The 25,180-nt window shown below is 36.8% G+C and overlaps 1 protein-coding gene across 12 annotated transcripts in view; it reads right to left on the reverse strand.

The window, feature by feature from the left end:
* Positions 1–25,180, reverse strand: part of DPYD (dihydropyrimidine dehydrogenase) — a 337,231-nt gene that overhangs the window by 232,601 nt on the left and 79,450 nt on the right. For all 12 annotated transcript variants that reach the window (XR_007907122.1, XR_007907124.1, XR_007907125.1 and 9 more), the window contains 2 exons: positions 17,117–17,204; positions 6,752–6,913 (listed from right to left, as the gene is read on the reverse strand). Coding sequence is in view for 9 of the 12 variants with exons in the window: in XM_051803274.1 (XP_051659234.1) it covers positions 6,752–6,913; positions 17,117–17,204 (250 nt within the window). In the remaining 3 variants the exon portion in view is untranslated. The remainder of the gene's footprint in view (positions 1–6,751; positions 6,914–17,116; positions 17,205–25,180) is intronic.

The raw sequence follows: 25,180 nt of genomic DNA on the forward strand, positions 1-25,180 counted from the left end.
GAATGCAGATAGGGAAAAGCTTATTGTTCTCCTCATGTAATAAAATTCTGGTTCTTTTCTTCACTACCCCATTCTTGTATTAGCATGTTTTGATGAAAAGATGTGACATTTGGCAGAGAATGGCAAGTGACTCAGAGAAATGTATTTTGCTAAGCAGATGAAAATCATTTTATGGCATAGTAAGCATGATTTAAATGAATCTAAAATATTTAAATCCATTAGAGCAGGTTCAAACTGTTACTCAGAATTTTTATATCAAATTTTATACAAATTAGAATAAATTAAAGTAAATCATTTTAGTCACTTCTGAGTTTCCTGATCAGAATTTTTTTAAGAGCAATAGACTTTAGATACCCTTTTCCATCTACTTACAGAATTCAAATAGGGTCAGGCAGTTTTACTCTATTCACCTTTACTTACTTATTATTCACTCCCATTTCACAACCTCCCCATGCAGCACCTGCAGGCTTGGGGAACAGTGGCTGGAAAGCTGCCCAGTGGAAAAGGACCTGAGGGTGCTGGTTGACACCCAGCTGGACATAAGCCAGCAGTGTGTCCAGGTGGCCAAGAATGTCAATGGCATCCTAGCCTGGATCAGAAACACTGTGGCCAGCAGGACCAAGGAGCTGGTGAAGGGTCTGGAGAATAAGTCCTGTGAGGAGAGGTTGAAGGAGCTGGGAGTGTTTAGTCTGGAGAAAAGGAGGCTCAGGGCAGACCTCATCACTCTCTGCACCTACCTGAAAGGAGGTTGTAGGCAGGGGGAGGCTCGTCTCTTCTCCCAGGCAACCAGCAACAGGACAAGAGGAAATGGCCTCAAGCTGTGCCAGGGGAAGTTCAGGTTGGACATCAGGAAGAACTGCTTCACTGAAAGGGCTGGCAAGTATTGGAAAAGACCAACTGGGGAAGTGGTGGAGTCACCATTTTTGGAAGTGTTCAACAAACAGCTGGACATGGCACCTAGGGCCAACTTTAGTTGATAAGGTGGTGTTTGGTCAAAGATTGAACTCCATGAGCTTGAAGATATTTTCCAACATTTATAATTCTATTAACCCTGGAAGTGTTCAAGGCCAGGTTGGATGGGTCTTTGAGCAACCTGGTCAAATGGAAGGTGTCCCTGGCCATGGCAGGGAGATTGGAATGAGATGATCTTTAAGGTCCCTTCCAACCCAAGACATTCTACTATCCTATGATTGCTTAAAATTATTTTTGGACTATGACAGAGAATGTATTAAACAGTAAATAGACTGGAACTTTAACCTCAATGTAAACGTAAAAATCTTTGTCTAATCCTACAAAACACACTTAGTAATCTGCAAGATATACATAGAAGGACACATTTCTCTGTAAAAGGTGCATCTGTTTAATCTGTCATGTTCATCAACAGAAAAAGGCTTAAAAAGAAAACAAAATGGGAAAAACGAAGGAGCAGTGGAAAAATTTAGTATAAGTTTTGACTTCATAACTAAATCCTTTATATTCTTCAACTGTAATGTTTGCTGCCATGCTTAAAAGGCTATAGAAATAAGTTTATCCGTCAGGTTTGCCATTAAATATCCTTCACTAAGACAGTGAGACACCAAACAGCTACTGATGTAGAATCTAACCAGAATTTATTTTAGTGTGAAACATATTAGTGTATTCTGAATTGTTATCAGATTTTGCCAGTGCACAGAAAGTAAAATACAGGCAATGAAATCAGTAACATTTAGGAACTAATTTTATGAGTTTCACACTTTCTCACTGGTTTCCATGGATATTTATTTGTAGGCTGGTTTACATTAATATGGGGCAGCTGAATATTTAAAGAAGAAAAAAAATATTCTGCACAGATTTTAATACAAAATGAAGCAAATTGCATGCTTAGTAATCTTATTGAAGTTGTCAAATTACATGATCACCCAATTAATTTCATTAACACAGGATGTTACAAGGCAGCGTTTTTTCCACAGACATGAGCTGGTTATGAACACCCGTTGATCCTCCACAATTTAAGAGCTAAAGTTGTAACACTTCAAATTTCTATGCAAGTAGGTGAGTGCTGACAAAACCAGGGCCTAAAACACCTCATTAATAACTTTTCAAACCTCCATTACGCTAGTCCCAAAAAAATCCATGGACCTAGGACATTGCAGAGTTCAAATCTCAACGTCTCATGAATCCCACCACCAAAACGAACATAGCAACATTCATGCAAATGCTTTAAAAAAACAAAGAATGTTTAACATCTATAAAACATGTCATAGAAAAGTTTATATAACTTGCCCAAATATCAGCAAATCTTTCAGCACTGGCCTGAGAAATCAGAAGTCCTCAGATTCATCCCCTGAACTATTACAGAAGTCTACACTATCCCCTTCAGACAAGCCTAAAGTTTCATTTATGACTGTGGATTTCAACATGACTTATCAGATAAAATAACCTAAAGATGTGTTAAAATTAAAATTAATACCTTCAAATAGAGGGGTTTTTCTATTTGGCCTGTTATCTTAGGTCCCCAAAACAATCCTCCTCTGCTGAGGAGCACCAGTGCCTATGCCAATGAGGAGCCCAGGCAGCTATCTCAAGGCCATCCAACTGCAGCAGTGGTTGCTCCATGAGAACCACCCCCTTCTTGCACCTACATTAAGACTGGTCAGTTGTCAACATGCAACTGAAAGAGGGCCCTGTGCCCAAGGGCACAGTGCACCAGGACACTGCAATCCTTCAGGGCAGCCACTTCTTCCCTGACCGCGGTGCATTGGGGGAGAAAGGAGGTTCAGCACTCAGAGGGGGTCCCTCACCACAGCCCTCCTCCCAGACCAAGTGCTCTGCTGAAATGCCTATAGGTGAGCAGCAGGTAAGCTCATATGATGCCTCTTTCAGAAAAAAACACATCAAATTTCCTTTTCCACTTTCTTTCTGCTACAACAGTAGTCAGAATGTATCTCCAGAGAGGAACAAATCACCAGAACTGTAGCTGGCACAAGAGCCACAGCACTAAATGATCCAGTGTTTATATCTAGTATGCAGCAATTAAAATAATACATTTTCTATTTAGCTTATGCTGCTCCATTCAGAATGACCAAACAGAAACAGAGGAGAACCTTTAGATTCAGTAATGTCTATCCAAAAATGTAGTACTTTGAGAGTTTCTTACTAATACTGCAGAGGACAATGTAATAGATCTCACTTCCTTTTTACTACAAACTTGTACTTGAGTACCTAGTAATTTTAGTTTATTTTGTGGGACTGACAGCCATATACCCCATGCTTGTATGTATTGTTACTGCAACCTCAGCATATTTTCACAGAACTTTTGTTCCAAAAATGGATGTTTCCTGATTCTGAAGTACTTGGGCAAAGGAGACAGATAAAGACATTAATATAATTTTGACCTGTGCAGTAGCAGGTGTAACCTGAGCTTGACACTCGTCATTTATAATAGTGAGCTTTTACTCCATGTTATTCTCTAGATGCAACCGTTACCATGGTAACTGCATCTCAGTATACACATTCTACATCACAAATACAAACGGACATTTCCTTTTTTCCACTTTAACATTTAATTGTCAAAATTCACATTTGTTCAAGCTGGATTACAATTCACTTTGAGAATGAGCCAAACATAGTTACAAAACTATATGAAAGGGCAGAAGGAAAATGCAGGAGGCCTGAGGTGTCTTTTTTTTTTTTTCTATCGTGTGCAAGACAAATATTTTACAATTAGGGAGCTTTATCTGCAGTATGAACAGATGATCAGTCATTGTTCAGAAGCACAAACAGGCACACATCATACTCATATATTTTCCATTTTAAACCCACATTTCTGCTTCATTGCAATTTTATCTTTTATCTCAGCTAGCAGTTGTGCCCTTTTATTATCACTCACTCTTATAATGCACCAAGTGTATGATCCTCAGACTAATTTCAAGGGAAAAAAAAAGTCCAAAACTGGCTTTATGCACAATGGAGTTTTCAGTAAACAAGCCCCTGCGGGACAAATATTACACCATGCATGAGAATTGCCATGCAGCTGTCATTAAGAGTAACACATGTTGCATGCCTAAATTATACAATTTGTTAAGTTACTTGTATAGGTAGAGCAGTGAACACACTTTGCTTGCAGTATCTGGGCCAGTTTTTGTATGAGCAGTAGTACCTTATTATTTTCTTCAATATTATAATCCATATTGTTGTAATGATTGTTATTTGGAAGCACTCATACTATTATATTTTTTCAACTACACATACTTTCATGGTAAAATTTAATGGAATAAAAGGTTAAAAAGTACTCATTGAAAATGTGACTGTCTATTCTTACTAATTAAGAGTATGACAATACATACAAATTCTTTGTTAAACAGCACTAAATCAAAAGGTTATTAACAACCAATTTTTTAACATTTTTAACATTTTTCTACATTTCATATATACTAGATATATCGATACTATAAAACTCTAAGGATAATAAAATTTGCTGAAATGTTCTTTTTGTTAGAGTGTTATATAGAACTGTATAACAATTTTATCCTTTGGAACTCTTGAAACTAATATAATTTTAAAAACACTTGAAACATTAAGAGCAAAGCGATTTGGAACTATTCATCCTCTTTGTAGTTTTCATATCAATCATTATGCTAGCACTAAGCTTCTTTAATAGATTTCTAAAGATTTTTGAAGAAAAATGGCAGATATTTAGCATTATCTATCAAACCATAATTCCTCTCTATTAATCATAGCATTAGGGCTAAACAGAGAGACGTATTAGACATATTACTTTTATTTGGTTCCTAAACAGCAATATTTCACCAATGTATTTATCATCTACTTGACAACTGCTTAATATTTTTGTTTGCTCAGTTGGTTTGGGTTTTTGTGTTTGGTTTGGTGGGGTTTTAGGGAAAAAAGAAGTATTCTGCTTTGCAACAAATACTAACTTTTTACATATAAGGAATAAAAGGCCATCAGAAGAAAAGCTAATGAAATTGCCTCTCCACTGATAAAACCCAACTATGGAATATACACATAAAACAAATCCAGTTCAGTTTCTCTAGTCTCATCCTGTAAATGAAAACTTTGGTCTCAGCTGCACTGATTCTTACATTTTTCTGTTCAAATCTGCAAAAAATTGAACCGGATAGCTACTTAAACGACAAAGAGGAGAGAGGGTTCAGCAACAGTTAGTAAAAAAGTTTAAAAAGTGCTCCAGAAGATGTACAAGTCTCCTGAAGAGAAGAAAGAAGGGACACAAACAGATAAAAGGAGAACAGCAGCAGCAGGTAGTAATATTTGCTCAATGAATCATGACTCACAGCCCTTGAGAAGAGGAAGTGAAGTCTATGAAGTCTATGAATGACACCAGAGCAATAAATTGGCCTTGCAGACATATAATCTGTTACTTATAGATTGATTTGTGTTTCTATTTTGGTCTGTTGGTTTTTTCCCCTCAGGCTTTGTAAAGGTGATTGGGACTTCTGATCTCTCCTCTGTGGTGACCAGTGACAGGACCCCAGGGAATGGTCTGAAGTTGTGTCAGGGGGAGTTTAGGTTGGACATTAAAAAAGGTTCTTCACCCAGAGGGTGGTTGGGCACTGAACAGGCTCCCCAGGGCAGTGGTCACAGCACCAAGCCTGACAGAGTTCAAGAAGTGTTTGGACAATACTCTCAGGCACACGGTGTGACTCCTGGAGATGGTCCTGTACAGGTCTAAGAGCTGGACTCGATGATCCTTGTGGGTCCCTTCCAACTCAGCATATTCTGTGATTCTTCATACGTTTGTAAATATAATCAGACAAATGGCTCATGATACAGAAGAGGGACATGTACGTGAATTAAAGACTGTATAGAAATGTGCAATCTTAACACACACATATGCCTTTTTTAATACAGCCACAACTTCCCTACTTTTACAGACCAAAATCAAATTTCTACCCAATAATACTACAGATAGATCAGTTGAGGTGCCACCTGAGACCATGAGTTTGGTACAAATCCTCCATGCCCTTCAAAGGAGTTAACAAATGAGCAGTTGCCTCTTTCTTCAGATGGAAGTTGGAGCCTTGAAACTACATAATCACAAACAATGCACAAGAACCCCAACAGAAACTCCCGAGACTTCCTAACATGAAGTGGCAACCCCCCTTGTTTCAGTAGCCAAAACATGTAGCTACCTTTATGAACTAATAAATTGACACATAAACACGTGTATGCACCTCTGTCTATCCAAACAGATGCACGTGAACGTGTATTTTAGGTCAACCTGAAATTGTATTTACGTAGTTTTGACAAAACAGGACAATAAAAAGATGAATTCATCTGAAGCTTATCCTTTGTCTCAAAGCCAGTATAAATGCATATTAATTCTACTATAGGATCTACCCTATGCCCAGAACAGTTCTACATCTCCTTAATATGCAGTTACAGATGCAGGTGCACTTGATCTTTTCCCCTATGCAGCCTACTTGAGTAACATCCACAATTTCACCTGGCTTAGTTAAATCTTTCATTATAAAAGAAACTGTCTCACCTACAAGCACTTCTAAAGAATCATCTTGTTCACAAATAATGTTCCTTATGTTCCTATAATGTACTGCATTATGAAAGTGTTTCTAAGCTTTTGAATCTGGTGTAAGAAAAAGGATAATTATTCTAACTTCCTACACCTTTATTTTATTAGGATCAATTTTTTTTTAAAAACAATTCATTAACAAAGGCAACCACTCAGGCAATACTCAACAGTACATACAAAGAATTTAAGACAAGTCCCACCTACCTCAGTAGCAAACTGCTGCAATCCACCAATATTAATTGGTCCCTCCTCAGTGGCATACAAATTGCAGCCGCCAACACAGAGATCTGATGTTGGACACACCATTCCACATGTCAGGCCAAGTGGATTGTCAGAAAGAATCATTTTGGCAGCTCCATAATAGTTCTGGAGGAAAAAGAGAAAAGAAGAAATAGTAAAAAAAAAGATAGTCACATACCAACGAAGCAAAAATTCAAACATTCAAGAGAATAACTGACATTACTTAAACATATTAACATGTTATACAGCATTATGTCAAAGAATTGAGAAGAAAGTCAACAAACCGTGGATTTTGCAAAGATAAACTTTGCTTTTTAGCTTGCAAAATAGTTAAAAGCACCTTCTGTCTGAGTAGCTTGTAGGATTTTTAGTGACTTAACAAATCTACCTTCAAAAACTAAGATGTCTGCATAATGTACTTGAAAATACTTTCTCCATTCCCAGGTCAATTGGGCAGGAGCCCAATTGGTTTGGGAGGTTCAAATTCTCTACAGGCATATTAAAAGACAAAGCATAAAATTCTCTAAAGTCAAACCAGATGATACAGACACATATAGAGATTACCAAGAAAATGCCAATGTTCAAGAAATGTATTTGTAGGTGTAACTGGACTTTTTGCTTACAGATGCTGGTCTATTGCATACCATGAGCCCCTGTCCATCACCTGGAAACACAAACTAGCTGTACTTCTTTGGGATTTTCTTAGACACTATTACACCCCGTTGAAATTCTAATCCTGGTTGAACAGGTAATCCCTTTATACAACCGTTCTGGGAGAACCTTCAATCATTTTGCCTGTGGTGACTGGTAAGGCACTCTATTATCCCAAATTCTCATTTTTTCCAATGTGAAGGAGTATTAGTTAATGAAAATTGCACATATTAGCAGATATTTTTGCTCTTCCAGAAGAATTATACTGTTTTGATGTGCCAGAGATTGTTAGAGCTGCTAAAGACAGCCAGTAAAGACACTGTAAACTCAATCTGGCAGCAGAACACATAAGTCCAGCTATATTGGAGATGTCACTGACACATAACTTTGCAGACAGTAGAAGTGACAGCCAATGCAGGAGACCCATGTCTTTCTTAAGCAGCACTGAGAGACCAGCCTAGATATCCTGCAGCATCTTACTAGTTGTCTGTTCCTAAGCAATTACATCTAGTCATTCCTTTTTTCCACTCTAAAGGAATACAAACTAGTACTAGTGATTCTTCTCACTAACTCAAAGACAAAACTTCTGTTCAATTTTATATTTCACACATATTAGAGCTATAGTTTCCCTTCCTAGGTTGTCCAGGATTATTATTTTTATTATCTTCAACTCTGGTTCAACGGAAACAATTACAACAAGGTGTATTTCTATTCAAGCAACTTCATTCAGGATTTTCTACATTTTTCAGCTTGTTAAAATTAACATACACATCTAGTTATTATACCTAGAATGCAAAGCTGTTAAATATTCCTTTTTTAAAAACTAATTTTCCTACATATCCGTAAAGTACACTCTCACATTTGAGCTGTACCAGTAAAAGCAATGACAACACAGCTGGCATATTTTAGTTCTTGTGCAAGCTCAAACCAAACTTTGAGTACAGCTAGGCTACAGAAAGATTGCGTATGTTAAGGCACAAATGCCTTTAGAGAGACAAGACCAGGGTCACTGTGGGTATAGTATCAAGATTATGTTAAGGGGATAGATAGGGAAATCTGTCTCAGAACATCATGCCAGACTTTGGCAAGGAGGAGGTTGGAACTGAAGTCCCAATGGGGGTACGTCCAGCTTCTGCTGAACTCCTACTTTTGGGAAAACATGATGGAGTACATGTTTGGACACGATTTGGGAAGTTTTAAGATGTTGCTATCATGATCATGAGTTGCTACAGCTGCCAGTAGTAGTTGTAGCACCTGAGAAAAAAGGAACTGCACCCTCTTTAAATAAGTGTATCAAAAAGTATATAGTACACGTTGCCATGCTAAACATTAAGACAACAAATAAACTCTATCAAACAGTATGTATTTTCTAGTCTTAACACCTGAAATAATTTTTAAAGATAAATTAAAAGACATTCACAGCAAGGCAAGTCTTCTGCACTGCTTCACTAGTTTGTTTCAACTGTGCTGAAGTGAGCACCTCTAAAAATGAAAGGAAAGGACAGGTTCAGTGCAGACTTAGTTTCCTGGTCTGCCAACAACTGGTCACCCTGTGCCAATTTTACCATGGGCAAACTTATAACTTATATTCTCTCAGAAGAGCTGCAGTTCCCTAATTTTCATCTTCTACCTTCCTGAAAACCAGTGTAGCCTCTGTTCCCATTGCCACTGGTACTATTCACTACCAGTGAAAGGATATTGCCATGTGCTGCTACCATGACTGTGCAGTGGCTCAAGAGCAAGTCCATCAGCAAACTTCCTGATACCCAGGGCACAGTGTAGCATGGAGACTGGGTTGTGGGCAGGGCTTCAGGTGCCCAGCTCTGAGTTGCTTCATCTCTTTGTTCTTCCATTCTATTTAATCATTTATCCTGCCTTTACTGTGTTGATTTATTATCTAACATATAAAACATAATTAGGAAAATGTTTTACCATAGTTGACAAAAAACTGGCAGATAAATAAAGTCTAGTAAGTTACACTGAGTAGTGTTATACAAACTGTGTCACAAAACTGCAAATCATTCTGTTACTACAGTAATAAATGAGAGTTTGTAGCATGTGTATAGTATCTTAAATGTTTAGTTACACAAATACATTGTGCTTATGTAGCTTTATTTTTTAAGTTGAAAACGCATTAATATTCATTACATTTATCAGTGACATTAAAAGTAGAATATTCATAGAATGGTCACATTTAAAAAAAATGTTGATCATTTCATATAATCAGAGTGTAGTAGGCTGCAGACAAAACAGACATGAAATGCAGACCTGGCATGCTGGTAACCACACACCACATGTTGTACATGAGAAAGGATGAGAATTAAAGGGAGACTGGCTTCATTAAAATGACAAAGTTACTTCAGGGCATGGAGTAATGCAAGCTACCTTAACAGTCTGAAGTAATTTTTGTAGACACTGAAATAGTAAGATGACTCAGTTGGCTAGTTTCTTACAGACGTCACTGAGGAAGCAAGTCTAAAACTGGAATGTTTCTGAATTTTTTAATGAGATAAATGTCTGCTCCTGCCTTTGTTCATAGAATCTTTTTTCCTATGCACTTCCATAGAAATTAATTAATCTAACTGGATGTTTTGTGGTTTCCTACATCAGAATGTCAATAAATACTACATTGCTAACACAGAGAACAAAAAGAAGCCTTAAACAGATATCAATAATCACAGGAAAACAGGCAGAAGAGGATCTCCACATGTATCATTTAGAAGCATTATACAATTTGCATGCAAATTACACTTTTTTTTACTTGAAAAAAGCCTATTAAAACACATACAATCAATACTAAGAGACCAGAAGAAATTGCATTTATTATCAGGAAATGCTTATAGCATCCTTTCTTTCAATTCAATTCAAGAGCCTTTTATATAAATTCATTATGCATCAGGGTGTTTTGATATTGTATTTTTCATAAAAACAAAGAAGAATATGCATTATTACGCTTTATGTAAAAAAAAAAAACCACTGACTTTATCAGAATTCGGGGACAGCGTGAATACTTTAATAGGAAAAAAGAAAAAAGTAATAATTTCTTTTTCATTTAGATTTAGTTTAAAAAATGGAAGACATACAAAAATATATGGGAAAATACAACCACCTCCTACCCTAGTTCATGTTTTGCGATGGCTTTAAAATTTACTCAAGATGTATTGGATTAAAATATTTCCACAGACCAAAGTGTCACTATTTAAAGTACGTTGTTATATAAGAGTATTTTTCACAGTGACACACACCAGTTCAAATATAACAAGAAACACTCTCAGTCTGTCAGCCCCCCCCAAATATCTTCCCAAGAAGAATGAACAAAACATAACAGCAACTTATCAAATCATACATATTCTATATTATAATGCTGATGATTTTTAATCAATCCAGAAATCTTTCACATCATTTGACTTGTGTCATCATAACAGGACTGTAATTTCACACAGTGTCACTATCTTTTTATGAAAAAAAATGGAAGAAATATCTTGTACTGTCATTTTGTCCTTTGTAGTCTAGAATGTGAGAGATTCCTTAATTGACATAGTGTCATCGCAAAAGTCTATTCTACATAATTACACTATGGCAACTGAAACCAGCTGTCAGCCATTCCATTACACAAAGTACAAACAGACATCTCAAGAAAAGTCACTGTTTCATGTGCATCAACTTAACACCATCCCCACTTTTTCTTTTAAACGGTTTTTTTCCTTACTATTTTATTTAGTGACCTGAAATATACAAAGATTAACAGAGAAAACTGAATAAAACAGCACTTTCAAGAACCTAGGGCCTCAAAGTAGTACTTAAAGATTGTGATAATTTTCATTTATCTGTATATCATTATTACCAGTCATCTAGCAGCTTTCTGACTTCTACAATTCTTCATTGTATCAACAGGATCCCACTTACAGTATTTTACATATGAACCGTGATTCATGGTTTTCTACAATCTTTAAAATGGTATATAGATGTTCCTTGTTAATTTACTCAGAGTTCCTCTGGTATAGGAAAACATCTTTCCGTTTCTGTCACCTGTCATAATCCTATGGCTCTCAACACCCTCTCTCTGTGGCAATCTTTTCTTCACGCATTTTCTCTAAGTGATTCCACAACTTTTTGTATCTTGTCTTCCTCTGTCTACCCACTTTTCCTTCTTTCTCATTTCCAGTATATTATCATAAACATGTTTTTATTTACTCCCTCAATCTCCCAAACTTCACATTCACCTTTATACTTTGGTATCCATTCTATTTTCCAGTTTGTTCTCTCTCTCATTTCTCCTCTGAAAAAACAGAACTTCTCTCTTGAGAATTCCCCCCCCAATTTCCTTTGGTTTCATTTAAACCTAAAGATTTCTCTGAAATCCTAAAACTTACCCTTGTGTTCCACAAGTTCCTCTGTACTGTTCCTGACATTCAGTTCTCCCTCCTCCATTTTCCTACAAGTGTTCTGCACAGCCCAGGGACAACCTTTTACCTTTTATCTAGAGGGCAGCATGGCTTTGTTGATTTGGGGGACTGGGTTGTTTTTTGAGTTTGTTGGTTTGTTTTCTGGTGTGGGTTTCTAATTTGATTTGTGAGTCTTTCTGAACAAGGAGAAAACTGTTGTGTCAACGTCAGGAATCACTATAATATTGCAAGTCTTGAGATAAAAATATGAAAGCTGGTAACAGAAGGCTACAGCAACAGTGTGTTCTCTGAAGACAGATAACACAAAAAATACTTCTGTACCCCCAATTCTTCATTCTTCACTCACACCTTATGCCTGTGCTGTGTAACAAAAGTTAATATCCCCACAAAGAGTTGTTTTCCAATGCTACTACTCAACCACAAAGGTGTCTGATGACAAAAAGCTCCAAGACTCACTCACTGAACAGTTCAAAGGCGGTGAGCATGTGAGGAACAGTTGCTTTCTAAAGGGCAGTTTCTCTGGCACATGGTTTTGCTGAACAGGAGAAAAGCTGGACAGCCTGCAAGTGTTCAGGCTGAAAGATGCTTCTGGGAAAGTAGGATTTTCTGCTGCTGTAAAACATTTGCTTGTGCCAGTCCTAAAGGATGACAAGTGCCAGAGTTCCATTTTACCAATTTCTTTTTGCTTTGACATATCAACACAGGGAAAGGAGGACATAAAATCCTAAAATCACTCCTGGTACTCATTCAGGGCTATGGGGTAAAGCTTTCTCCTGCAGCAGCTGAACATATTTGGGGTTTTTCTAGTGTTTGTTTCGGGGTTTTTTTTCTTTTTAAAGAAATAAACAACTAAGCACTTGTGCATTATAAAACAAAGAATATACACTTTGCAATGTGATGGTTGTATTTAAAGAGAGGACAGCTGGAAGTCAGAATACTTGTTTGCCATTTTCTGATATTTAGAAATAAAAGTAGTGATGTGTGCATGGTGAATTTGAAGTCTGGTCTCTGAGAGACTCAATTGCAAGCAGTCTATATGAACTGAGACACACGAACTGGGAAGACACAATAGAATAGATTGTACCTTTATAAAGTGGAGTTGTAATACAGTTTGTATGGAAAAAGAGAATGGAAGTTGTAGCCTATACTCAACTGAGTCGCAGCAGCTAACACAATACAGCATAAGTGACGTCCTTTTTCTTGTAGAGGCTCAAGGCTCATTGAGTCTGGCAATTCAATTACCCTCTCAACGCAGAAACAACCCTCCTCCCCTGTCCCTCTTCTACTCCTGAGCTCAGGTCTAATGGCAGAACAGCCAGAAGAGCTACACTGTACATGGTCTGTAAATATCTAAAAAGCCTCAGGCTTAAGCGAATGAGAATCCCTGACCTTTTATGACTGCTATAGCCGTTTTCCAACAAAACAAACTGCATACAACAGAGCTCTTAAATACTTCACAAAGTAATTCATTTTCAGTACTTTGCTGTCTAAATACTCTATATTAATAATGAATCATGTTTAAATAAACACCTGCGTACAACACTGCTTACACAAGGATAACGACAAGGAATTTATTGAACGGAATCTTCTCTAAACAAGTGGAAGGGTAGCTAGCTGAAGTGAGTGTCTCAAGTGAGTGATGAAGAGAGATTCAGAAGCAGGACAGGGACTTCAATAAGTCTAGAAAACACACCCCAATTTCCTGAATTTATTGACCTCAAACACCTGAATGTTCTATGCTTCGCCTATTTAATTTTCTAGAAGCTACCATATATATTTATAAGCTTTTGGATTAAAAAAGGAAATTTATTTACAGGATGAAAACAGCAAAAAACAAATTTATCACTTTGAAAAGTATTTTCAACGACATGTAAAACATCGTTGATCATATTAAGGAAGTACTTCTATGACAGTAATACAGAAATATTCTTCAAGTTGAATATTCAGACTACTGAATGATATCCAAGTGATTATTTCAATAAAAGTTTAGCAAAATGCACAATAAAGTGAAAAGTTACTTACTGGTTGGCACTAAAAACTTTCAAAATTACAAATTATAAGTTTTAGTGTTCAAAAGCACACTATTCTTGTTTTCTATCTGCTCTAAAAGTGTATGGTGCAGGTACCACCACAGCACCAGAATGAAAGAGGGCAGAGGACACCACAAGAGCAGCCATGGTAGTGGGCTCTCACACAGACTCTACCACGGTCATGGATCACTGTAACCTCTGGTACCCCTCTCTTAACTTCCACCTGATATCTATTGCTTGCCTGACAGAAAGCAAGGAGTTTCAAAGTGCAGTACTGTAAAAACAGTAGTACGTTCCTATACCTATACAAAAGTTCAATCAATAAAGGAAACCAGAAAAATTTCCTGTTACTTTTTCTGAATAACAGAATTTGTTGTAAGAGACACCTCTTCTAGCAAAGGCATCAGAAACTAATGCATCAAAAGGAAAATTCAGCCTAGCAGACTACAGTCATCAAGTCAAGGTTATGTTCCCTCTATGCCCTGCAATTTCCTTAAGTTGCTTTGTACATGAATTACAGGAAGCACAGCCACTGACATGGATGCTACGAACACAGAATCATAGAATGGTTTGGGTTGGAAGGGGACCTTGAAGATCATCTAGTTCCAACACCCCTGCCGAGAGCACGCAGGTCTTCTAGTCTTGTTTCTTAGTCCACAAATTCAGCTACTTGCTCAGCACATCCCAGCGTGGGTTTTACTCACTTCTAATTTTGGGGGGTTTGGTTTTTGGTTTCATTTTCTGGTTGTTTGTTTTTAAAGTCAGCATTAGAGCTGTTGCAGAGAAATGCTTCCACAACCATGCTGCTATATAAGATTCCTTCCAACAGGGTAAGGCGAGAAAGCAAAGGTTAAGACTGTATGTAAACTCACACTTGAAACTTGATTTCACAGAAGCAGCACTGATTTTAGGTATGCAATTTTCCATCCTAACATCCTGAACAGCAGAAACTAAGTATAAGACTATTTAAAACTTCCTGTATTTGAATGTTTCCTTCTGCCTACACAATAACCAGACATCAACATGAGGTAAAAGCAGTTACCAAAAGCTGTTGTATACCTTTTATAAAATCTAGTTTCAGAGTGGATATAGAAGCTATTGATAGATATGGATAGGGTCCAAAAAGACATGCTGTAGTTACATTTCAGTAATCTAAGATACTTCGGTTTCTCCACCAAAAAAAAAGTGCTAAATCTCCTGAGAGAAAAGTAGGACATTGCAATTATTTTCTATAGCAGGATTTTCTGATAAAACATCAAGTGATCAGGTCACCTGCTTAGGGCAAAACCATTGTCTTCCTAGCACCTGCAGCTTCCAAGAGGATTTAAAATCATCACCAAACAGCACAAACTTTAAAGGGTTGATCAACCTCAATGACCATCTGACAGGTTAATTTTGGGTCTATTAAAATCAGTAAGACTGTACTCATTGGCTTTGGCAGGGCAAAGACTTTACTTCGAACCTTTGAGGCAGTTTACTATTATCATTCCAGTATACCTTTGCCAAACCACAACTCTCAAAGCTCTGCAGTCACCCCATCTTCATATTCTCTACTCTGTAATGGAACCACAGAATTCAGAATGAATCAGCTGTTAAAATGACTTACCCTTTCTGTCAAGTCACAAAGGGGCATCATATAGTCAAAGCAGTCAGAGTCTAGGAGACCCATCAAATTTATTGTACCAGGATGTTGCTGGTGTTAGTTCTTTTTCTGACACCTTCAGTTGCAGTCTTCAATCCATCTTCCCTGGTTGCTTAATCCCAGCTTTATGTTTTTATAATCAGGCCCTTTTTCTTTCCTCAACAACATATCACCCTATCCTACTCAAAGCAGTAGTGTAACTAAGCCTTAATAAGAAAAGATCATCCTGGTAAAATACTTCCATAAAATTTGCTTTAGGTTTCCTAAACAAACTACAGCACAATGATGAGATGGAGAGTAGCAGTTTCATTACTGCCTTGTACCTTCTCTGCTCAGTTTGCCTGCTTCACGATGCCTGAAGAGGTAATAAGCAGCAATATGCCACAAACTATACTATGGTCACAAACAGATGCCTACATTCATGAAAATAAATGCAGCAGTGACAGGGTATAGACTATATAAGAAAACTGTCTATAGGCATATATTGGGCATAATACCAATTACTGCAAATCACATCACATTATAATTGATACACACATTTTAATATCTGCTCTTATGCTAATGTTTCTTGTTAAGGTGCAGAATTTACTGGTGTCACACACAGAATAGTAAAATCAATGTGGTTGTTCACTTGCACATGGAAGTGCTGCTGCTGCCCACCAACTTCACTCCAGCCTTACCTGCATTGGCCCTTTCAGCTGCATTTAAGAGTGAGACATGTTAGAGCATAAAAGGCAGACAGAAAATCTTTGTAGCACCCTCAGAAGATTATGAGTCTAGTTGGGCTCATGTAGACGAATAAATCACATGGCAGTTAATGATTCCACAGATGGGAAGTAAGTTTTAAAAGGTATGGGGCAATCAATATCCAGTCATCTTTAGGCTATCCCAGACAGTCTAATTAATCTTGTCACATCAACTTTGCAGCAATCTTTATTTATTTCTGCCCATTAAAAGTCACTTGTAAACCACAATTCAGAATAATGTTTTTAAGATTTCATTATGATCACAGTATAGTAGCCTTTTAAGAAAGGAGAAAGTACAGTATCTCCAAAGAAGGAGTTCCATTTATTCCTGTAGTATGTTATTAATAGGCCTAGTGACTGACCACATTTGCATTAACCAGAGCCTCTTACTATAAAGTACAAGCAAACATTCCTTGAGATGACCACCTCCATACCAAATTTCTGCCCAAAGGAAATTTAAACTACAATCACTTCTTAAAAAATAAAACTATTCCAAAACTCCCACCTTTAACAAACAAAAAGGTTTGTAAATATAATACCTCAGGTAGTAGAAAGGTTAAACAATGACATTATAATGCTCAGGATTTTGAATATCACTGTATTTGAAAACCATCAAAATCAAAGACTTCTTATATAAAGTGACATGAAATAGAGCTGCACTATACATATCTGTACAGGCATAGAACAGAAGTAAAAAAACCTAAAAATTAGCTGACTCAAACTTCAGAACATCTGTTCCAAACACTTTTTTTTGAAGATTTTACAAAGATAAACCTTGAAATGCAATCTCACCCACAGAACTGCAAGTAACTGCTGCTATCTCCCTCCATGTACTACTGCAAGCCTGACTTTACCTTGTTTGCAATACTCGTGATGAATGACTTGATGTCCAGATTAGTTGGGCAACTCTTCTGACAGGGGGCATCTGCACACTTTAAGCATCTACAGGAATAAAAGAAGATGTGTCAAGGAGACGTGGAATACCAATGCTGCCAATAGCACAAGGTTTTCAAGTTAGCATGCTGGAAGAAAAGCCACAAAGGAATAATAGAGAGTATTTTCATAAAATTTCTATTTAAAGCCTCAAAGCACTACATGGTCATTATTGACTTTCATCAACACAGGTTAGTTATGTTCTGTTGACTGTACTGTCCATAGGATGGCTGGGGGTGCCATTACAACCATATGAACTACACATGCCTAAGTATTAGGAAACAAATCACATAGAGGTAATTTTTCCCCTCAAATCCAACATTGCTAAACTTCTGACTATTTAATTTTTCTATCTGAAAAACATTTGTGTTGTGAATCTGAATTTATTAATGAAGTTCTGGAAGTGTCATTGTGGATTAAATTCTGAATGTTAGACAATCAAACATAAAAAAACCAACAGTATTTCCACAGAAGAAGTACTTACTTTTTACTATATGTCCAAAGAATAAGAATAGCTGATAAATTTTCAAGTCACTTTTCTATGACTTTACTGTGATAAGTCTATGACCTCTGAAAACAATTCAGTAGTCTTATGCATACTCCTAACCAAAATCCCCAAAACCCTCTTATAGTCATTTTTAATGACAAAATGGGACTGTCTATTGAAACATACTAAATAATAAAGATTGATTGTCCATTTCTGCATAGTCATCCATGAGGATGTACTGATCCAGTTGCTTGCACAGGTCCCGTCTAAGGATTAAGCCCTCAGGGTAGTCTACATAATTTGCAGTAAGCAAACCTACCACAAAAAGCTAAAAGTCAGATGAAGAAGTAAAATTGTTCTCTATTAAATACAAAGGTATTTGTAAATAGTTTTGCTTTTACAGATCGATGATTATCATAGGTCAAATACCTTACTACTTATCTCATAATTCATTAAGTTGTTTCAGATGCTCTTTCAATATTGCTTAGCTACATACAGAATTTATGTTAACTATCAATTTAACAATCTATGGAAAATGAAATAAAATTTGGTTTTTACTTATTATTTGAGCCCAACTACTTACATAAGTTACGCAAGTCTACCTTAATTACTGTTATTCAGTGATAGGTAATAACACTCTGGAACTGACTGAGATAGAGTATTTTCAAACACAGAAAAGCTCAAGAGGTCAATGGACTACAGGCACAAAGAAATGAAGAGCATATTAAAAGGAAAGAAATGACTGAAACACCTGCAGTGAAACACTGGCCTGACTTTGTCAACCGCATGCATTGGGGGCTTTTTTTTTGTTGTCATTTTTTCAATTAAAGGTGGAATAAGAAAGAAGGCAAAGCTAGTTAAGTAAAAGATTAATTAACCTTTCATCTTATCATTCATTATCATCTAGTTGGGTATTGCAGACACCATGGCACCAGAAAAATTTGAAGGCACATGTGGTAGGGGCTGTTTTTCTCACAAGATTACTCATGCAGAAAAGGCTCCAGAGGATGTATTTAAAGAAAACAGGTCCCCCAGGCTGCAAAAGATGGGAAACCCGAAAAAGCCAAATCCAGGTTCAACACCATAGTGAGTTACTGGTTCAACGAGTCAGGATGTCAGAAGAGCATTAGTAGGTTTAGCTGGGCCCAGCACTACCCACTGACAGGTACATGCCATAAATGCCTTAAAAAACAAACACAGGACAGGAGGGACCTCAAAAGGTTGTAGCCAGAACAAGGAGATACGCTAGAGAAAATAACACCGTTACAAGGGCTCAGATGAGCAGTTTGCCTGTGTAGGTAGTGTGGAAATAACAGAAGTCAAAAATCATGCCATTAAAGAAGGCAACAATTCCATTATGACTTTTTACTCTTCACTTTCCTCAGTGTGGTTTTCTTTCAAAAACAACACTGTATCCTGTATCCAAGACCAAAGGAAGTGCACTGAACACAAAACACATTCTGTGGATTATATATAGCACAATCTCATGTCAAAACTGACTAGAATGGCACCTGGCAGGATAAGCTGTGTACAGATTACCCGTTGTGGCTAGCAAGAATCTTTACCAAATTATTTCTCTTTTGATTTTTGAGTTGGTTCACAAAATAACAGCTGTTGAAAATGTCAGCTACTGGGAGGGGGGGGTGCAACACAATCTTGAATGTGAGCTTTGGGGAGGAGAGGAGGGTGCCATGAATATACCAGTACAGACTTTCTCTTATAATAATACCATCTTCCAAGCACTCTGCAGACTAAAGTGCACCAGGCTGCCATTAATCCCACTTATCACCCTGACAGCTCAGTAATTACACTCCTGCTATAGCTAGGTACTGTAAGGTACTGTAGTCCTAATAAAACATCAAGCACTGTGCTGAATGCGTGCTGGTGTGGTGTTTTATTAAACTTGGGGGGTTGATCATCAAGTGACATTAGTGTTGACCTATTTTTCTATCTGACAATAAATTATTCTTTGACTATACCATAAAAGATATTACAGAGTGCATTTACTGTACAAAGGAGCAAAGGTATTGCATTCTGGTGAACCAGGCAAAAAGCATAAATAAAGTAGTAGAGTCACCCACCAGAAAGTTATTACATAAATTGCTGCAAGTGATTGATCCTTTCAAAAATCACAGGCAAAATACCATGCTTAAGGGAATAAACCAGCATTACCATGAGCTTCAAATCCACATGCAAATTACCACATGAAGAAACATTAAGTACCACACTTCTTTCCTTTTTCTGTAACTGTCCTCCCACCCTATGAAATCCCATCTTTCATTTTAAAAGATTATTTTATTACTATGATTTTGGTTCAAAATAATGTAAACAACGAATTAGAAACTTAGATTAAATGTCTGTATTTCACCTGCTAGCTCCTACCAAATTAAATGAAGAGCTACATACTCACTACTAAAAAAACACCCAGACAAACAACATTCTGGACTATGGACCTGTGCTAATCTCAGAATATATATCTCAGCATTTCTTAGTAAAAATACAGGAAAAATCCTACCAACTATCTGAAAACACACTATATTATGAAATTTTCCCCTCTTTGTTCATGGAATAGCATCTCCTTTAGAAATATATAGGTTGTGTTGAATCTTAAAAGACACCATATCCACTTTATTTGCATATTGATTTTCATATAAAAGGGAACACAATAGTCTTTGCACTGCAAAGAGAAAAGGAAGCCACAGATGGATTAATTTTCATTTCATAGTTTTCGTTGTTTAATTGTTAAATATTACCCAGTATTTTATTTTAAAGTTAAAATATCTGACCAGCAGTCTCATTTCTAGGTCTAGACCAGCTCTCAACACACTTTTGCTTCTAAACAAAGAAGGTCTATTTAGTTATATTGTTACCTAAAATTGCAGTGAACAATTGTCACTGGCAATAACATTCCCTGAAGTGCAATCACATGTACGCGGAAAGGCCGGCGGCGAAACAGATAATCCAGAGTAATATTCCACAATGAATTGTTGCTGATAACCTATCAAATTTTCATGTATGACAAAACAGGCCAAATAACCTTAATGGTTACCGTTGGCAGAGGTTTAGAAGCACATTGAATCCTAATCCACCTACACGGGTTTCTACAGGACATAAACAGTAATTTTGAAAAGAGGCTTCCAGCTCTACTATTTGCAGAAATTTCTAAAACTTTATCCACTACTCAGAGAAATAGCCCAGATACACACACTACAGTTTCACACAGGTCTCATAATGATGTTCTGTATGTACGTCCAGAGGTTCTGGTCAATTAATTTTAAGAGAATGGCAGAGCAAATTCCACACAGTGAATAGGAGGCCAGTTTGAACAGAAGACACAACTTTGATGTCAAGGCTTTTCTTGGTTCCCAGTCTCTTGCACCACTCTCTAAACCCTGAGTTGGGGATGGTAAACAGTGAAATAAGAAAGCTGCGTGTCAAGAAGAAATAAATCTATAATTTCCAAATAAATCTAATTAATTTCTAAGCCCATTGCCTTTGGTTGCAGAAGTAAAGAGCATTATACATAAGTTTTTCTCTTCTCCTTAAATCAGAACTGACTACGAAGACATCATTTTGGACTACAGAAGAAACAGATCGAATCACCAAGAAACACCTCTGAACACAAAGGGCATCAGAAACTGTACAAAACACAGAAAATACAGACAAGTAGTTATCATGGTCCTGGATATGTAATACTGGAAACAGAAATTCCCAGCCTGTTAGTAATGCACAGGAAACATAAGAAAGAAAACACGTACATTGCCAATACTTGTTCATGTCTAAAGAAAGAAAGGAAAAATTCCCACATCATTGCTGTTGCATCCTCAGTCACCTGAAGTCCTGTGAGTGTTCTGCAGACCCATAAAAAATGATAGTACTCTGTCAGCAGGTTCAGACAACCAGAGGAAGCAAATTTTAAATAGAGACACTCTACAGGATTAGAGAGAGACATGACATTGCTGCTGGCAGTTACAGTACGTGTAAGGGAGGTGCTTTTTATTGAAAGGAAGAAATGCTCAGAGTTGAAAGTTAGTCTTCAGACACAAAAACCTCCTACCCTAGTGCAGAATAATGGCACTTACAGACAAGGTTATTTTTGGACACTTAAGAGGTAGTGAATCATATGGACATAGACTCCAAATCATTCTATTCATCAATGCCTCATCTTTCTCTTTTCTTCTTTGGCTCTCTACAGCCATAATTCTTTTCTCATCTACTTCTGAATCCCCTTTGAGTGCAGGAACTCTCCTCTCCTCTTTGCTTCTGCTTGCCTGTCGTCCTCTTTCTGTAGGCTTTTTTTTCCCCCCATCTATCTGAAACTTCTCCACTTCTTGGTCCTATTACTTTTAATCATCTTTCATCATAACTTCATTTTAATGGACAAAATTGATAACGTAAAAAAGAATGACCCACTGTCTGCCATCAGGTATCTATGAAAGTGGTGTAGGAGAGTGTGCACCAGTCACTTTTCAGTTCGTCTTCTGAGTTTTTGCCAACCACCATTCAGCCCTTCAGAACCTCCATTTCTGCACTAAAACTGTCCTTGCCTAATGACATCTCTTCTGCATACTCCAGGCAGTGCTATCTTGGTCTGTGATCAGATACATGCAAATGAAGGCTACTAGAAGAAAAGTAGGTTGGTGGGATTTCCTCCTACACCCTCAGGGAGCAGTGGGAGCACAGCCAGGTTAGTGCTCTGTACTCAGAGCAGAGGCACCACTCTGGGCTCTGCACCGTGGTGATCAGCCTGCTCCAAGGCAGTTCATGGGAAATTATATTCTCCTTGCTCTTAAATTCCTCTTGCCATTTTAATGAATTTACAGAATTTTTCACTTATCATTTTGCAATCTAACTTAAAAGACTGCTGCCTTTCACCCACTTTATTTTATATGGCACATATATCGTTACTTTAATCGTATTCCTCCAATTTATGTTACAGAAAAAAGCTGTTATATAGAGCGATTAAAAGTAGAAAATAGTGTCCTTTTGACATATCAGAAATCAAAACTATTTTTAATACAGCATATGTATAATACAATATATTTTAATATTTATATAACAAATGCTTTCCCATAAACTCTCACAGAATCTGTGAATAAGCAAATCAAATAAATGGTACCCATTTCTACTAGTAACTTTGTTACATGCAGTTCATATTAAATCAGTATCATTACTAAAAATACATTTATTTTAACATCACCAGATACCTTTTGCTAGCTCCTTCACTCTCACACAGACTAGTCCTTCCATGGAGTTTTACTAGGGCAATTTATTTACAGTATCTTGAAATCTATGCTTTGTTTTTACAATCCATTTGTTATATATTGCTCTACAATATTCAGAGTTCTTTTGCTTCAAAACCAATGTTATTATAATAATAATAAGAACAATAACATAAGAAATCCATTCTATAATCTGGATAGCTATCTATTTTTCATATTTCAAACAAACATGCACCTTCTGAGTAAGGGCTGTATCAGGTAGACTGTTTTGTCCCATTCACTTCAGAATCAAAAAACTTAGGTTTTTTAATCTGAAATACAAAAACTTGAAATATTACAGATTTACAGCAATGTTAAGTCTAAGCATTGTTCCCTTTTTCTTTTTTTCATATTAAGCATTACAAAATTGCTGTGTTTTCAAAACTATTAATCAACATTCAAAATTCATTAAACTGTCCCAGAAAAACTACATCTAGTTAAAGGTTTTATGTTGTCAGCAACATATTTTTATTTAAACCTTAGAGCTTTTAGAGTTAGAAAAACAAGTACTTAAAAGTCAATTTGCAACTTCTCTGTTAACACTGATTAAATTTCACATTACATATTAATATTTTCTCAACATCATAGAAACAAAATATAGTTTGTTGCTTATGATACCAAACTTGATGGTATCCCATATTATTCCAGTAGTGCAAAAGACACACAAGAAACACACTTGTTGATAAAATGCTGATACTACCTATTTAGACCTCAGATTGTGCTCTTTCAAGTCCTTGAAAGCAGCACTTTACCTGCCAAACCAGCCACTTGAGGCTCAGCCACACCTATCCTTATGGAGCTTTTTAAATGGGTACATTGATGTTCACCACAACAGTGATCCCTTTCACATAGGAGACAGCTGTTACATGATGTTCAATATCCTTTTAATCCTCTATAGACCTTAGACAGAAGGGTTGACAGAACTGACAGTTTTTATTATGGCTTGTCCTGTACACAATAATCTTCTTTTGCCTGGTCTATTCTCCCAGAAGTGTTACAGACTTTTTGACTTATATCAAGGATCATTTATAGGTTTTTTAGAAGATGAGAAACTATTTTTATGTGGTATGACTCTTATCCTGTGTAAATTACTTTTCCAAAATATGAAACACCTGTTGTCTGTTTATCTTAATGTCAATGAAATTCCTTTGGGTTCACTTCAGGAAAGATACACTTTAGAAGTTTAGTCAAAGACATGCACATCTTAAAAATGCCACTCTGTCAAATATATCACTAACCATAGGAGCACACATCTACCATTTATTTGCACTGAAAATATCTATTAAATTTAATAATAACTACATATATAAACAATCTATGATAACGTATAGCCTAACTAAAATGCATTAATTAAAAATTTAATGAAATGGTCTCAGTTAAAAACAACAAACCCAGAAGAAACAGATTTCCTCCCTACAGCACCACAATCCATCCTGTAATTTAGGTATGCCAGCAATTCTACCAGAACTTAACATAAGAATGATTTAAACAAAGAACCTCTGTGGAGTAAATTAGTCTTGGGAAAGGCAGGAACAGCAGAATAAGATAAAGTTTCCCTTTTAGGATCTGAGCTCTAAAGAATTTCCTGGTTCTCTCTTTACCATCATCCTGTCAATGATCATTAGATCTGAATCCAGTGCTGGTCTAGAACTCTGCCATTCACAAGGCAGGTTGCACTGCTCTCTGCACATAATGCATTCCCACCATTCCAAACTCATGATACTATTAGCAAGGGGTAGGAGTGTGGGAGAAAGGAAGGAAAGAGGGCAAAAGATCAGGAGGTTTATGAGGCTTCACTGTTGGTGTCACCTGAGCATTTGACCCAACATTGAGTGTACTCTGAAAGCAGGCAGAAGCACAAATTACATCACTGAACTTTGGATTAAAAATAAAAGGTTCCAATTGACCTTGTTTTCAGATTTGTAGAAACAAACAAACAAAAAAATCCCAGTTTTGGTTGCTACTACAGTTTAGAACTCCAGAGTCACCTTTCCACTGTGAACCTGATAAAGATACTTCTTCCAACAGAGGAGATAAGTCATTGACCCCAGCTGACCATCTTTTTCCAAGTTTTAAAACTCACACTCCTTAGTAAAGCTCAGTCCTGCCAGACAGTGAACACTCTAGTTCATTATTAGACTGCTTAACTGTGCTTTATTTTAATATATGTAGTCCCCAATGAGACTCAGACCGTTCATTTGCTTATAATGAAAACACTTAAACAATTTGTTAAGCAA

The sequence above is a fragment of the Manacus candei genome, unplaced genomic scaffold, assembly GCF_025592945.1.
Source record: "Manacus candei isolate 608988 ecotype Guabito, Panama unplaced genomic scaffold, ASM2559294v1 h1tg000005l, whole genome shotgun sequence".
NCBI classification, from domain to species: domain Eukaryota; kingdom Metazoa; phylum Chordata; class Aves; order Passeriformes; family Pipridae; genus Manacus; species Manacus candei.